At 48.5% G+C, this 15,400-nt stretch overlaps 1 protein-coding gene across 4 annotated transcripts in view; it reads right to left on the reverse strand.

Annotated features, from left to right (window-relative positions):
* Positions 1-9,814: 9,814 nt before the first annotated feature.
* The window catches only part of SPECC1 (sperm antigen with calponin homology and coiled-coil domains 1), a 111,824-nt gene continuing 106,238 nt past the window's right edge, over positions 9,815-15,400 (reverse strand). For all 4 annotated transcript variants that reach the window (XM_083479790.1, XM_083479792.1, XM_083479791.1 and 1 more), the window contains one exon: positions 9,815-14,925. In XM_083479790.1, the coding sequence (XP_083335916.1) occupies positions 14,836-14,925 (90 nt within the window). In that variant the 3' untranslated portion in view covers positions 9,815-14,835. The remainder of the gene's footprint in view (positions 14,926-15,400) is intronic.

The following is a 15,400-nucleotide window of genomic DNA, read 5'->3' on the forward strand; positions in this document are numbered from 1 at the left end:
CCAAAGCAGATCCGGAACAGGATAAGAAACCCTACTTAAAAAGCTTGCTGAAAAGATAGAGATGGCAATGATCTGATCTGTGGTTCAGATCAGATTATTATAAATGTGCGTTTGGGTTTTCTATTCCAACCCTGTGTACTCAGGAGTCAGTCTTCTTGAATTCAGTGGGGCTTCCTTCCCAGGCTTTCTCATAAACAATACAAAAACCCCTGTTGCAAAATAGTGAGCAAGGTTTTGGGTCCTGCAGAGCTCTTCTTCATCAGCCTGGATGCCAAGTGAAACAGAGCAACGTGGGGGACCTGGCTCCGTGCGGGAGAAACATGGCTTGAGGCTGGATCACAAATTTGACATTTAGTCAGCATCTTAAGAGGGAGTGTGTGGGAAGTGATGGCAGACAGTATTCTTATTGTGCCGTGAGGAAGGGACTTGTAAGGTCTGAATGCTTGCATCATTTTAAAAATTGCCAATCAGAAAATTATTATCATCATTATTATTATTATTCAATCATCTTTCATTTCAAAGAGAAATGCCAAGGTGGTTTACAGACAAAGAAAAGCCAGCAATGAAAAACCAATGTCCATATATACCTCGCCAAGCTTTTGCTGGCAGCCAAAGGCTCAGAGCCAATATATTCAGATACTTTCATTTATTTACTTGACATTCCTTAAAATTCTTACTCAGCGGAACCTCCCCGAGTGACTTGCTCTCTTATCGCTTCTGTTTCGCAACAAATAGATAGGGGATAAGAAATAATCAGGCTGCTGCTTTATAAGCAAATATTGATAATGATTAAAACAATACGTATAACGTGATGAAGCAGAGATGTCTGAGCCAAGCCATCAGAAGGGAAAGGCAGGAAAAACTGGTTGTCCTCAGCTTTCCACCCTGCTCCACATCCTGTCAGTTTTCGGGATATTTCTAGTGAGTTTAAATTAAGGCTGTATCCCGGTTAACAAAATTTGGGTTGATTAATTGTATGAGTGTGGATTGACTGAACTTCCTGATGGTAGGAGCAGTTTGACAATGGAATGGACTGCCTTGGAAGGCGGTGGACTCTCCTTTCCTGGAGGATTTTAAACAGAGGTTGGAAGGCCATCTGCCAGGGATCCTTTAGTTAGGATTCCTGTATTTCAGGGGCTTGAGCTGGATGACCCTTTGGGATCCCTCCCCTACAGTTCTATCTTTCTATTATTCAGTCTGCGCAGGAAGGAGAAGCCTGTTGATGACTGTTAGCTGCAAGGGCTGTGTGGAGCTTTCAGTCCAGAGGCAGAGGCACTGATCATCAAGTATCAGTTACGGGAGAGTAATGGATGCCGGGATCGGGCCTTTGGTGTGGTGACAGATGCCCTTTGGAACTGAAACTGTACATCTGACAGGCGCTCTCTCTGTGGGATCTCACGTTTGCTAAAGGCTTTCTTCTGTCAACAAGAGGCTCCTTTCTGCAGCCACACAAGCAAACCCTTCTCTCCAACCTCCATCCAGGCAAGAAATGAGGGAGGACAAGAACCAGTGACAGATTTACGTACAGTGGTACCTCAGGTTACATTTGCTTCAGGTTACATACACTTCAGGTTACAGACTCCGCTAACCCAGAAATAGTACCTCGGGTTAAGAACTTTGCTTCAGGATGAGAACAGAAATCGTGTGGCGGCAGCAGGAGGCCCCATTAGCTAAAGTGGGGCTTCAGGTTAAGAACAGTTTCAGGTTAAGAATGGACCTCCTGAACGAATTAAGTACTTAGCTCGAGGTACCACTGTATAAGCTAAACAAGCTATAGCTTAGAGCCCCACTCTCTTGGGGGCCCCCCAAAAAATTAAAGGAAAAAAACTGGATGTACATTTCCAAAATATCAGATAAAATACAAATAAAATAAAACCTACATACAGCAACAGCGTTTTGAGTTGTGTAGGCTCCTAGGGTGTAAGGAATGGCCTGCTAGCCTGATCCCTAAAATATAACTGGTTCTTAATTGTGTTTCAGTTCAACAATTACTTGGATAAAATACATATTTTGTTATGTGCAAATGGCTTTACATACTTATTATCCACAAATGGCTTTAGATACTTATTATCCACAAATTATTGTATAGCATATATTCAACCCAAAAAAAACCAGCGACAATTTGTTGTTGACAAAGGACAGCTGGACATAGAAAGGGCCCCATTCCCTTCAGGGCCCTCATCAACCTAAATCCAGCCCTGACAAGAACCAACACCCAAGGGCGTGGGGGCGTGGCTCTGTAGGGGGCGTGGCCTGAGGGTGAGTCCTGGGGGCCGGGCAGAGAGGTATGGAGGGCCACATTTTATTTTTTTTACCTCCAAGGGTGAGGCACACCATCCCCATCTTACGTGTGAAGATGGCGCATGTTGCGCAGACGAGTGTGGGCAATGAAAGACCCCTCCGCTGAGAGGCAGACAGTCGAAGAGGGCAAACCAGTCTTCCCATTCCCAGATATAGAAGTCGACAGGAAAGACGCGGGGGGTTATTTTTACCACACTGGAGACAGGTCAGTGTCCTCCGCGGCACATAAAGGAGGCAGCCGTCTAGCTTAGTGAGCACGTTATAGAATCATGGGACTGGAGAACTTGTAGGCACCCCAGAGGTCATCTAGCTCAGCCCCCTCCGGGGAGGGAATCACAGAGAAAGGAGCCCTGGCAGATGCCCCCCCCCCCTGCTTAGAAACCTCCAACGAAGGAGGGAGTCCGTTCCACTCAGAAAGTCTTTCCTGCATCCGACTCCAGCTGCAAACCCCTCCTTCCCGTCCAGAATCTGCCTTGCGTTTACAGTGGTACCTCGGGTTAAGTACTTAATTCATTCCGGAGGTCCGTTCTTAACCTGAAACTGTTCTTAACCTGAAGCACCACTTTAGCTAATGGGGCATCCCACTGCCGCCGCGCGATTTCTGTTCTCATCCTGAAGCAAAGTTCTTAACCTGAGGTAATATTTCTGGATTAGTGGAGTCTGTAACCTGAAGCGTCTGTAACCCGAGGTACCACTGTATTTACAAATGGATTGATCGGACAAGAGCAAGATTGGGTCCAACAGTCATAAAGGCTGTTTCTTCATGTGCCGTAGAGGGAAGTGAGGGGCTGATGGGGCTCTTCCACCTAGGAAGGGGGCCCATCTAAGGAGAAGGAAAACTCTGACCCTAAACCTCTGTTGCCTTGTGAGATCTTCAGAAGAAAAAAGGCTAAAGTGGAAAACAGGGGTAGGCAAACTAAGGCCCGGGGGCCGGATCCAGCCCAGTCGCCTTCTAAATCTGGCCTGCAGGCGGTCCGGGAATCAGATTTTACATGAATAGAATGTGTGCTTTTATTTAAAATGCATCTCTGGGTTATTTGTGGGGCATAGGAATTCTTTCTTTTCTTTCTTTCTTTCTTTTCAAAATATAGTCCGCCCCCCCACATGGTCTGATGTTATAATATATCAGTTCCAACAGTCAGTCATACAACATATCTTCTCATCTTATACAATATTTTAGACTTTCGTCAACGCCTCTGATGATTTTCCGTTCTTAATCACTTATTCTGCATTTCTTAATTTCTATATTATCCTTAACGAATCATTCTTTTCATAGTCTTTCTTGCAATATTTCAAATAATCCACCTTACAAAATTTCTTGCAATCCTACTAGCGTAATCTGTTCATCACAATTACTTTTCAAATAATTCATATATTTACTCCAGTCCTCTAAGAATCTCTGATCTCGCAGGTTTCGAATCCTTCCTGTTAATTTATCTTATTCTGCATAGTCCATGGACTATGTCCTAACCCCCAAGTCCTAACCCAACACCCTAAACGCTGCCCCACACCGGCTCTCCAAGCGAACATTAGGTCTAATGATAGGGCCAGCTCTCTTAAGTCCCTGGACTTGAGGAGATCTTTGGCATTTGATCTTGTAGGAGCCGGTTTGCAGCTTCACCGGATGTGGCTGTCATCGATGGACGATTTCGCTTGGTGTGAGCCGCTCCCCAGCCGCAGACCGGAGAGATCCCGTTTTTCCTCACCATAGTCATGGGAGAGAGATTTATTTGCCTCATTCGGATAGCTTGCCTCTTTCGCTCTCCCTTTCTTTGTGTGCGTGAGTCAGTGATTCAACCCACCCTGAAGAGTTTTGCAATGACCTGATCTCACACACGCACAACTCTCCAGAAGGGACTGTTTGAAAGATCAGCTCGGAGCACAAAGATCACAGTGATGAGAGGGTGATCTTGTCGGCTAGGGGTCTCCCTTGTGGAAAGATGCTGCTGGAATGATTTAACAAGGCTGCATCATTCAGCCTGTTCATTTGCCCTACAGTGGCAAAGGGAAGATTGTTATCTATTCAGGGTGTAGCTCATTGATTAAGTTGGCAAGTGTTTGAGTTGATTAAGCGGGCATTTAAAAGAAGGCAAAAAGTCCATCAACCTGCAAGAAGGCGGGGCGCTTTGGGGCCAGTTGATTAAGTGGGCAAATGTCCAGGTTGATTAAGTGGACATTTTAAAAAAACACAAATGCCAACCAGGAGGGCTAGATGCCTTGCCCCCTTCACAAGGCCAGCGGAGACCATTTGGTGCCAAAGCAGTTTGCTTCTTAATTGGCGTCTTTTTAAAGCTGGGCAAAAGTTGTCCTTCCTTCCTGCCTCCCTGACTCTGTGCTAGCGCCGGCGTTTCCCCGCAGTGCCATGAAAAGGTTGCGCTCGCTGCAGATTTTATTGGCTGCCCTGATTTCAGCTTGGTGTTGTGCTGTAAACAGCCTTCAGAGAGACCTTTGCTGTTTGGTGTGGTGATAAAAAAGAATGAGAGAAGGGAAGGGAAAGAGGCCGCGAGGGCTACTACCAGATTTATTTCTTTTTAAGGATTTATCTGAGTGTGTGAAGCAGACTGGCCCTATCAAACTACTGCTAGCTGTGGTAGCTCCATGAAGCCTCCATATCCAGGCACAGTCTATCTGCTAAACGCCAGCTGTTGAAGCAAAAAGCCAGGGAAAGCTGATGCCTCACTTGGGGGCTTCCACGTGGGAGGAAACAGGCCTGTGGACTGAAACTGTAAGGTATATCTCTGCCGATCTCTATATCTTCCAATATACATTAAAATGTAAGGTTTCGTCACACACTGCAGCGTGGGGAAAGGACAGTTCAGGTGAGGCCCTTCACACAGTGGTTTAGTAAAAGTGAGTCAGGAGGGGAGGGCTTTGGGGAGTCTATGGAGAAATAGGGAAGGGGTGAACAAGGTGTCAAGGGAAGGGGTTAATAATAATAATAATAATAATAATAATAATTTTATCTATACCCTGCCCATCTGGCTGGGTTTCCCCAGCCATTCTGAGCGGCTCCCAACAGAATATTAAAAACACAACAAAATATCAAACATTTAAAACTTACCTAAACAGGTCTGCCTTGTTTAATTTCTATTAATTTATTGCATTTATATCCCACCTCCCCCCTTGCAAGGAGCTCAGACCACTACGCCATGCTGGTGTGGTCTTGCATGTAACTTGGCCCTGAGCTGCATAGGTGCCAGTGGAGAGGCAGAGTGGTGTAGTGGTTAGCATGTCAGACTAGGACCTTGGGAGACCCGGGTTTGAATCCCCACACTTTGCTGTGTGTTGAGTGAGCCATGGGAAGCTGGCAGAGGGGTTGGCGAGAGGAGAGGGTATGTGTCCATGAATATGTCAGTCTGGATAGCTGAGTTGGTTAGAGCGTGGTGCTCATAATGCAAAGGTTTCAGGTTCAATCCCTGTATGGAACAGCTGCGTATTCCAGCGTTGCCGGGGGCTGGACTAGATGTTCCTTCGGGGGGTCCCTTCCAACTCTGCAGTTCTATGATTCTATTGTATTTAAAGCTGCAGCGGCAGCAGGCATGCGAAGAGGATGTTCCTGCACGCAGCTGGTACTAGGGGTGGGAATCCCTGAATTTCAACAAATTGGATGGAGAAGGAAGGAAATGGTTACTTAAAACGCCCTTACTTCTCATTTGCTGGCAAAAAAAAAGTTGTGAATTACTTTGCTTCTAATGCCCTTCTCTCTTCCCCCAACAAAAATCACATCATTTTATTTATTGTTTCATTTTATATCTATTTAACTTTTATACTGCTCTCCATCCAAGGACCAAAGGGTGGTTTACAATATAAAAAAACCAAAAACAACTAACGTAGATTTTGGAGAGTTTCAGGGGGGAAGTTCCTGGCCAGATATCTCAAATCCAGACTGGGGCAGTGGGAGATGATGGCAGCGCTGCAAATGTTGCTGCACTACAACTCCCATCATCCCTGGCCTGCTGGCTGCTGGGAGTTGGACTCCGACAACATCTGGAAAGCCACAGGCTCCCCATCATTGAATCAGAGCCACCTTCCCCAATCCGGTGGCCTCTTGGTGTTGTTGATTGGCAACTCCCATTTGTCCTGGCCAGATGTTTTGGCCCAGAGTTCCTGGCGTTGACAGGGGCTGATGGGAGCTGCAAGTCCAAAACATCTGGAAAGCACCAAGTATGGGAGAGCTGCTGTTAGAGGATTGTGTATCAGGTCGAGACAGAGCCTCTTGGAGGGTGTAGATGGCTTTGCAAGCAGCAAAGTTCCCATCAGTGTGGTTTCCCCGCCTGAGACACACTGGCACTTCGCACAGTCAGAACAAAACAGAGCAAGCAAAAAGGTGCACAGGAATGACTTTGCAAAAGAAGGGCTCTGCGTCTCCGCCTGGCTGGATGCTGCCGAGCAAACGGCTGCCACTAGTGGCTCTTCTTCAGTGCGCAGCTATGCTCTGCACACTTCTCTTCCAGAAATGGAAGCTGAGATGTCTGCTTTTGCCAGTATAAGTTGACTGGGTTGGAGCCATCAGCGACTTTTAACCATGCCTGCTGAGTGGAACTTCCATATTCCAGCGCAGTCTATCTTGAGATTGCGAGTTCCCCAGAGAGTTACCTGATGTCCCCTTCAGCACCGTTTTTCATAGGGTCACTTATTTAATTGGTGGGTTTTTAAAAAAAATATTTGTGTGCTTTGAGTTATCCCTGTTTTATTCTGGGAGTTTCCTTGGGTTCTGCACTAGGAGAAAGGCTGGATATAAATAAAATAAATTACTCTCCTAATTTATTCCTGTATTGCAGGAGTTTGGACTACATGAGTCTTAGGGTCCCTTCCAACTCTCCAAACCTCCATCCTTTCCTTCAAGCCTGAGAATGATTGCTCTCTTGTGTTTTTCCAGCCCCCGGAGAAGGAAATTGGTTGAAATATTAGCTGCCTCTGTCATCTCCAGAAGAGGCAAACCAGTTTGGGTTATGTAAGCGTTTTGCAACGGCTGCCAATGAATTTAGGATACCTGGCCTCAGGTGTTGGAGCCGAACTTGGAACTGAGTTGCCAAACTCGTGACTCATTTCACCGCTGAGCTGCTTCTTTCTACCTGTCGATCCCTCTTCCCCTGCAATGGCAGCCGGTCCGTTAGGGCAAATGGGTCGCTGCCCCACAGACCTCCGACTGCCCTCGCCAACTCTCACTTGCCCTGCCTTCTTTCTCAAAACCAAGCTGGCGAGTGGCTCTGGGTGTCAGCCGCCTTCATCTCTGTGTCTCAGGAGGAAGAAACTAGGATGAATTGGCTCTGCCTCTCATTGTCTGTGGCTCTGTTTGGGGTCCCTGCCCTACCAGCCCCAATGGGCACCAGCCACCAGGGGAGCATCGGAAGAGGTTGCTGGATCAGGCCAATGACCCATCGAGTCCAGCAGCCTCCTCTCACAGAATCATGAGGACTAGGACCGTGCCTCTCAAAAACAAAAGCGAGCTTCTCTGCAAGCTGAATTCTGTAGCTATAGTCCATTTTTTAAAAAAAGTCCTCCTGGAAATTCATCAGCATTTTAGGGTGAATTTCTAATATACACACGTCTGTATGCAGTTTGCCCCAATGTGCTCACTTTTTGCAAATGCATTTTTTAAAATGTTCTTTCATGAATATTTGCATTTTTTAGGCATGCTTTACCCCGGCCTGTGCATTTTTGCACACATCGCTTGAGTGGAGAACTGCAAAATTCTGAGAAGCGTGAATTTCAATGGGCAGCTGCATTTCCAGTTCATGTATGGCTTTCAGGAAGTGCGAATTGAGGCGTCGCCGCCTCTGAACACAAACGGAACCACGTTTCTCCCCAGGTAAGGCTGGGGATAAGACTCCCCATTTGCCAACCTTGAGAGCGGCTCCCCGTCAGTGTAGGCAATATTGAGCTAGGCGGACCATTGTTCTGACTCCCCACAAGGCAGAGTTCTTTCATCTGGTTGGTCTCATCACAACCCAGAACATGGGCACTGAGATCTTCCCACTAGGCAAAGAATGCTTTGAGTCGCTTTGCTCTCATGAGCAAGACTTCAAGGTGGGCTATTTTGGCGCCTATGCAAATGATACTCTGGGGCTGCCCGGACGGCTCCCCAGTGGGTCCAGTTTCCTCTTTCAGCCACAGACTTCTGGGCAATGACACATTGTCATATGAAGATTTAGCACAGACTGAGAAAGAGCTGTAGGGTAGGGAGGGACCCGAGAGGTCATCCACACCAACCCCCTGCCGTGCACGCCCCCATACCCGTTCATGCAGCCCCAGCAGCTGCATGCAACACCTCTGGTGGCACAAGACATCATTCATGCGGATGTTGTAGGTGCCACTGCCTTGCCCACCCCTGCCCCAGAACATCTGTTTCCTGCTTGCCATGTGAGAATGAAATTCGCAGGTGGCTCTCCTTGGTCACACGGTAGTGTGACCAGGAAAACTGATGCTGATGCAGCATGGTGACTGAGGCGCACGCACACACACACATGCGCGCACACTTGAACATGGCTCCTGGTCCATCACATCAAATGCTTCTGCGCAAGCCACACAGAACACACATTGTGGTATTGTCTAATCACACTATTGGGGTACCAGACTTATTTTTACATCTCTCTGTTGCTGGCCACTTGTAATATCAATTCAACACGGCAGTGCAACTGCATTCTCCCCCACCTCCAAGCAATTTGGAAATTTAGAAAACAGTGAGAGGTAATGTGATCTAAGGTTCAGGCATGTTGGCTAAAAGTTGAGACCTCCGTGGCTGAAACGCACCTGACTTTTCTGGTAAGAGATCAGGGGCTCCCACCTGTGGTTCCTGAGATCAACTCAGGTGGCATCTCTGTGGATTTGTAGTTGGAAAATACTGAATGTTCACATCCTGATTTTAAATGGACACAGGAGTTTGACGATGAGTTATGAAAAAGGACATATTGTTTTGATTCACTCCTCGTATTAAAGTGTCAAATTATTTATTTTGTAAGAGTTAGGTAGCAGCTGTTTGCACGATTTATAGTTTTAATGCTTCCCAATTCACTGATTTGTGTTTTGTCCTGGCTTGTTGACAAGTCTCTCACACTATACCTTGTAGGGTTGTTGTAAGAATGGCAAGGTAATATTTTTCTTACCTGCTCCTGTTATTCAAAGAGGTGTAGTCATTACTTTTTGAAAAAAGAAATCTAATTAAATTGGAGTTGTTTTAATTGCTCCAACATTGGTTATGTGTATATGTTTTGAATATTCAGAAGGCTGCCGTCCTATTTAGCTGGCAGCAAGTCCCATCTGACTCAATGGAACTTACTTCTGAGTAGACTCTGTCCCCGCCGGCACTCTACATTGGAAGCAGTAGCACACCACCTTAAACAATCATAGCTCCCCCCCGCAAATAATCCTGGGAACTGTAGTCTGTTAAGGGTGCTGAGAGGTGTTAAGAGAGCTACAATTCCCAGTGTTTCCTGGGAAGAAGGACCAACAGTTAAACCACTCAGGAACGACAGGATGCGGCCTAGACAAGAGCAGCGCGAAAAGCCAAGTGTCAGAAACCAAAGGCATTTATTAGAAATATTATGCAGACCCTGCACCCAATGCTTCAGTAACGTTAATCTTCTTTAAATAAAAACATTGGCAGTCGCACATCCTCGACCGTTGAAGTCTCCGAGGGCCTGTACATTCTAGTGTGCTCTTGGTGTATAAATAAGATGGTTTTGCTCTCCGGCGGGAACAGTTCAGACTTGGAGCGCCCAGTCCAGGCCGAGAGAGAGGTCCGTTTTTTGTTTTTTTTAATAACTGAAACGCTCACAAGGAAAGATGAACAAACAAAATGTATCTGGAAGTTGGCACGTGTAAAGGCTAAAAAAAAAATTAAAGATAATAGAGGGCAGGGCAGGGATCCAGAATCTGTTAGCTCTCCCAAAACAGGTTAATAAGCAGAGGAAAGGACTCTGTTCATTCCTTGCCAGTCGATTAATGGCATATTGGAAAGATCATTAGCACCTGCAGACACCAGCCATTCCACGTAGGACACCTGCTCAGGAGTCATTTATGTTTTTACAAAATTATGGGGTGGATGGGGGGCTCCAGCATCTCTCCAGATGTCAGGAACCCCCAGGCCTTATCCTGATCGCTTGTTGCTCCTGCTGGGATCCAGTGACATCTGCAGGCCACAGATGTCCACGCCCAATTCCCTGCATTATATTATGGGGTGCATTTCACTGGAGAAGCATGGAAGATGGGCTGAGAGAATCCTTCAAGTGAGGAGAGTCTCCTGCAGGTGTTGCTGGGACTCCCAACGGCCACCAGCTGAAACAGCTGCCAGGGATGATGGGATTTCAGAGTCCAACACCTGGAGGAACACTGCCCCCCCCATCCCTGGCCTACAGTCACACAACCCCCAATGCTCCTATGACAAGGATGGTGCCCCCCTTGGCATCATTTCGGGAAAGGTGGGCGCAGGTTGATACGGCCGCCTAGTGTTGTGTGGAGGAACAAGCTAATAGGGCCGGCCACCTCTGGCTTCACCCGCAGTAGAAGGAGCGGGAAGTGCCTGAATAAAACCCTGCACAGGTGGACCCTAAATTGAGGAGGGTTGACAAGAGAAGCAGCAGGCTTTGTAATCTGGCGGCATTTCAGTGACTGAGAACCCCGGGGAAATTAAGCTCAGCGTCACCCTGGATTTCTCCTTCTGTACCTCCTTTTGGGATGGGGAGGGAGAAAGAGGTGGAGTTCTAAGGAAAATGGGGACTTTAGGGGGAGGGGACACACACACACACACACAACCTTAAGTCTACCTTCCTAACCTTCAAGAGCAAGGGAAGTGGATTCAGAACCTGCCCCTAAAACATTCCCTTCAAGATGCTAGGCCTCAAGAGACCTGCCCAGGCTTCCTTCAGACACCTCAGCTCGACATCACTGACAAAACCAATACAGACAAAACTCTCACTCTGACACGGACATTTTAAACGCCTCATCTGCTCTCCTTGCAACTGTTAGGGGTGCAAATCCACACCTCGCTTTGCTCTGGAATCTCCTGCTCCCCCCCCCTCTCAGCTTCCCCCTGCTTTTCTGGAGACAAAACCAAACCGGACCTTCAGGGTGACCAGACGCGGACCCTCACTCACTTCCCGCCTTTCCTCCATCTCTTGTGCCAACTGAGGTGCACAGCGAAGCCAACAAACCTCCCTTTCCCAACGCCCCCCCCCCCAGGTAAACTACATTTCTGATGCAATCCAACACCTGGACACTCAATGGCCCAGAAACATTAACCTTGTAGGCATATAACACACACACACACACACACAAACTAACTAACAACTGATGTTTACGAGACAGTCTGAGGGACCGGTTTAAAGGAAGGGGGATGAAGCTTCCCTGAAAGGACCACCTCAGACTTTTTTGCCTCTACCTGCCTCACACGTAATGACAGACCTCCTCTTAAAGTAGAGAAAATGGCAAAATGCAGACAGCAGAAATCTCCTTTCGCCTGCAGATCAACATCAGAGGCTGCAATCACAGGGACCTCCAGAAGTTGCTGGAATCCTACTCAGCCTTAACTGATGCTGGCTGCAAGGGGCGGGTGGGAGTTCGGGTACCATTATGCCTAGAGGGCCCCCTCCACTGTCTACCTTGTGGGGTTCTTATTCCATCTACTCATGGCTACAGACCTTGGCGTTGGACGCAACTCACTAAAGGAACCGTGCTTTTCCTGGACCGTAGGAAATTCCCTCCCCGCAGCGCCTGACTCACTCCCCCAAGTTAAAGGTCTGTTTGCTTGATGAAAATGCAAAGGTGGTGCACAACTTCCTTTGACCGGGTGGCACGTTTTCTCCAGAGAAGATGTCAAACGATTTTGGAATGACTGGATGATGTCTGGAGACTGGCAGGTTTCGGCTAGGAACCATGAGGACTAGCACCAGACATCTGAAAGTCTTCAGGCAGAAACCTTACAGCAGGCCTGCCTGAAGTCTTTTCACAGCCGTTGGGATGTCAAAGTGGAGAAGGGGCTTTGGATGGGAAGGAGAGACCCAAACAAAGTGGGGGAATCTCAGCTCAAGCCAAGACCAAGAGCGGGGAAAGAGATTGACGTTCTCTCACGGACGAGAAGAACTGGGCTGGGAGGCAGCGGCAGAAACGGAGGCCTCCTCCTTTGGCAAAGCGAACAACTTCAGACAATTATTTGGCACCTTCAACTTCGTATCCAGTAACAGAAAACACACAATGATAATTTGGGTGTGCAGGCTGTCCTTCGACCTTCTGCGACCTTACGGTGGGATGTCTAACACATCTCCTGCAGAGCCTCGGGGCACGGAAGAAGCGGCAGATGTGGGCGATGTGGGCATCTGCTCACAAGGCCTCATGGCAAGGAAGCGCTTCCTTCAGCATCCTCTAGGGGACCCTGGGGTTCGTGCCCAAAGGCCATGTCACCCACACACGACACTCCTGTGACAGGCTTCACCTCCCAAGTCTCAGAAAGGAGCCGGCGAGTCACACCAAAGCGGCAAGGAGGAAATTCTACCAAGCCAAAGGAAGCGCCACTTGTGTTTGTGACCTGGTGGCCTTCAGGTGCTCCTGACACCAGCCAAGGAGGTTTCCTGGTGGCCCTTCGGTGACACACAGGTGTCGTGAAACGGGGCTGGGGAAGGTCGGTGCATATGGCGCTGCCAACCCTGGCTTTCACCCACACGGGTCATTGACTCAGCACTTCAAGCTCACACTTAAAGGGCACCTGAGTCCTTGCAGAGAAACTCTCAGTCGCTGCAAGAATTTTCAGGCTTTTGATGCCGCATAAATCCACTGCGCTGAGGCTCGCCTTGTGAGCTAAGGGCAAGTCACTTTCAACATGACGTTAACTTGCAGATTTTCAGAGACTTCCCCTCCCCTCACAGGCTTGCCAACTCTTCCCTCTTCTCCCCTGGAAGGGCTCCTGCGATCTTAGCAGAAGCGCAGCAGGTGGAATCTCAGTAGGTAAAGCTTTTACATTGTGTCCGCTTGGATGGGACAGACTGGAGCTGTGGGGAGTTTCCTTTTGGCACGGCTGTGAAAAGGGCAGGTGGGACGTGGCAGGAAATTAATATTTTTTTGGCAACTCCAGATTTTCAAAAGCTGTTGGCCCCCACCAAAGGCCATCACCCCCCAAGAAAAAAAAATCTATCGGCATGTGCAGACCTAACCCTCTCACCCCCCCCCCCACAAAAAACCACATTTTCCCCACAACCTTTTCTCTCCACTACTCAAGCTAGCAACTGGTGCCTTTAGCCTGGGAATCAGGCTTCCCAACATGTCTTGGTTTGGCATTTGGATCCGGTTTGAGGAGGACGGTTCTGTGGCCCTGCAGACGCCACTGGTCAGAGATGGCGGGAGTTTTAGTCCAGCAACGTCCTGTAGGCCACAGATGTTCCCCGTGGATCAGACAAATAAGATGTCTGCAGCGACAAAAGGAGGTTTGCGCAACAGAACACAACTCTTGCATCTCCTGCACCAACTTGGAGGCACTGGGGGGCAAGGAGAATTTTAGAAGGCACCGCTTCTCCCACTATTATGGAAAAGACACCTGCTGAAATCCCCGTGCAACGAGTTAAAGAGACATGCAGTCTTTGTTCTGCAACAAAACCCCAGCAGACTAAATCGGGCATCAAAGTGATCCAGTCACAACACAAGATCCTGGGTGGGCAGGAGATCTGAGCCTGATAATGGCTTCCTCTAACCTTGTGGAGCAATGATCAGAAGGACTCCCCCTCCTCTCCTGGTATCCACACTCAAGACAGTGTGGGTCCTGGATGGACAGAAGCCTATTCAGATCCCGACAGTCCCTAAACTGGTCCTGGGATGGGGGGAAATTTGCAAAAGCCAAGATCAGCCTGGCTCTCTCTACCGCCCTGCCAGCTGCGTGAGACTGGGCCAAGGCAGCTGTCATTAGGGGGGGGGCTGTAAGGGGATTTTAAGTTTGGTATTTTGTTTTTTTCCAAAGATGCTGTCATGTTTCAAGGGGTCCTGGCTGTTCCACACAGCGCAGCCTGTTTCAGGAAGCCAGCCCACCCTGCTCTTTTCTTGAGCCTCCGGGGAGAAAAGCAAGGAAGCCTTTCCAGGGGAACCATGAAGAGGGGAAGCCACAACCAGGTTTTGTGAAATTAAAGAGAGGGGAAGCAGCAACTTCTGATGCCCTCGGGGACCTCCAGAGGCTGTGCACAAGGCCACCGATTTGTCCGGCGATGAAGGGAGTTGTTCTCTGCCCCACAGCGCAGGGCACCCTGGGTGGAAAGGAGTCTTATTTGGCACGGTCAAGTATGGGGGAAATGTTATTTCCTGCGTCCCCCTCAAAAAAGAGTCCCAGGCCAAGCAGAGCCCCTCCACTCTGCTTCAGGCTGCAGGCCTGGGCTGGATTGGGGCCAGTCCTTTCTGGGGCCACGAGAAACGTCTGCCGGGGCCTCGGTCAAGCAGGAACGAAGGGGGAGGGTCCCTTTAGTGTTTTCCTTTTAAAGTGATCTAGTGCGTTGCATGGTGTTCTTTAGACGCCTTCCTCTTCCTCCTCCTCCTCCTCCTCCCTCCTTCCGGCTCCGGAACTCAGGTCTCAAAATATTTGTAGATTTGGGCGACGTACTGCATAACGCTCTGCCAGTCGGGGCGGTCCGTGTACATGATCTCGCTGAGCTCCTGTAGTGGGAAGAGATGGCAGCGTCGTTAGGAGGGAGGAAAACAAGGAAACGTAAAGCACTTTAGCTGCAGCAGGGGAACCAGAGGGTCATTCCGAACCCCCAGGGACAGTTAAAAGGCACAATGCAGGTGGAATTTCCCACTCCCTATCCCTGCTTCCCAAAATATACCAGATCATTTCACAGGAAGTTTGTATATGTGTGAGTACATACATATTCATAGAATCAAAGAATTGTAGGGATGGAAGGGACCCTGAGAGTCATCTAGTCCACCCCCTGCAATGCAGGAATCCATGACAGATGGCCATCCAAACTCTGCTTTGAAACGTCCAACAAAAGAGAGTCCACCATCTCCTGGGGGAGTCCATTCCACTGTCAATCAACTCTTCCCATAAGAAACGCTGCCCAGCGCCGAGGGCCTTCTGGCGGTTCCCTCACTGCGAGAAGCAAAGCTACAGGGAACCAGGCAGAGGGCC

This window comes from Podarcis liolepis (assembly GCF_965112155.1).
Source record: "Podarcis liolepis genome assembly, chromosome: 16".
NCBI lineage: Eukaryota > Metazoa > Chordata > Lepidosauria > Squamata > Lacertidae > Podarcis > Podarcis liolepis.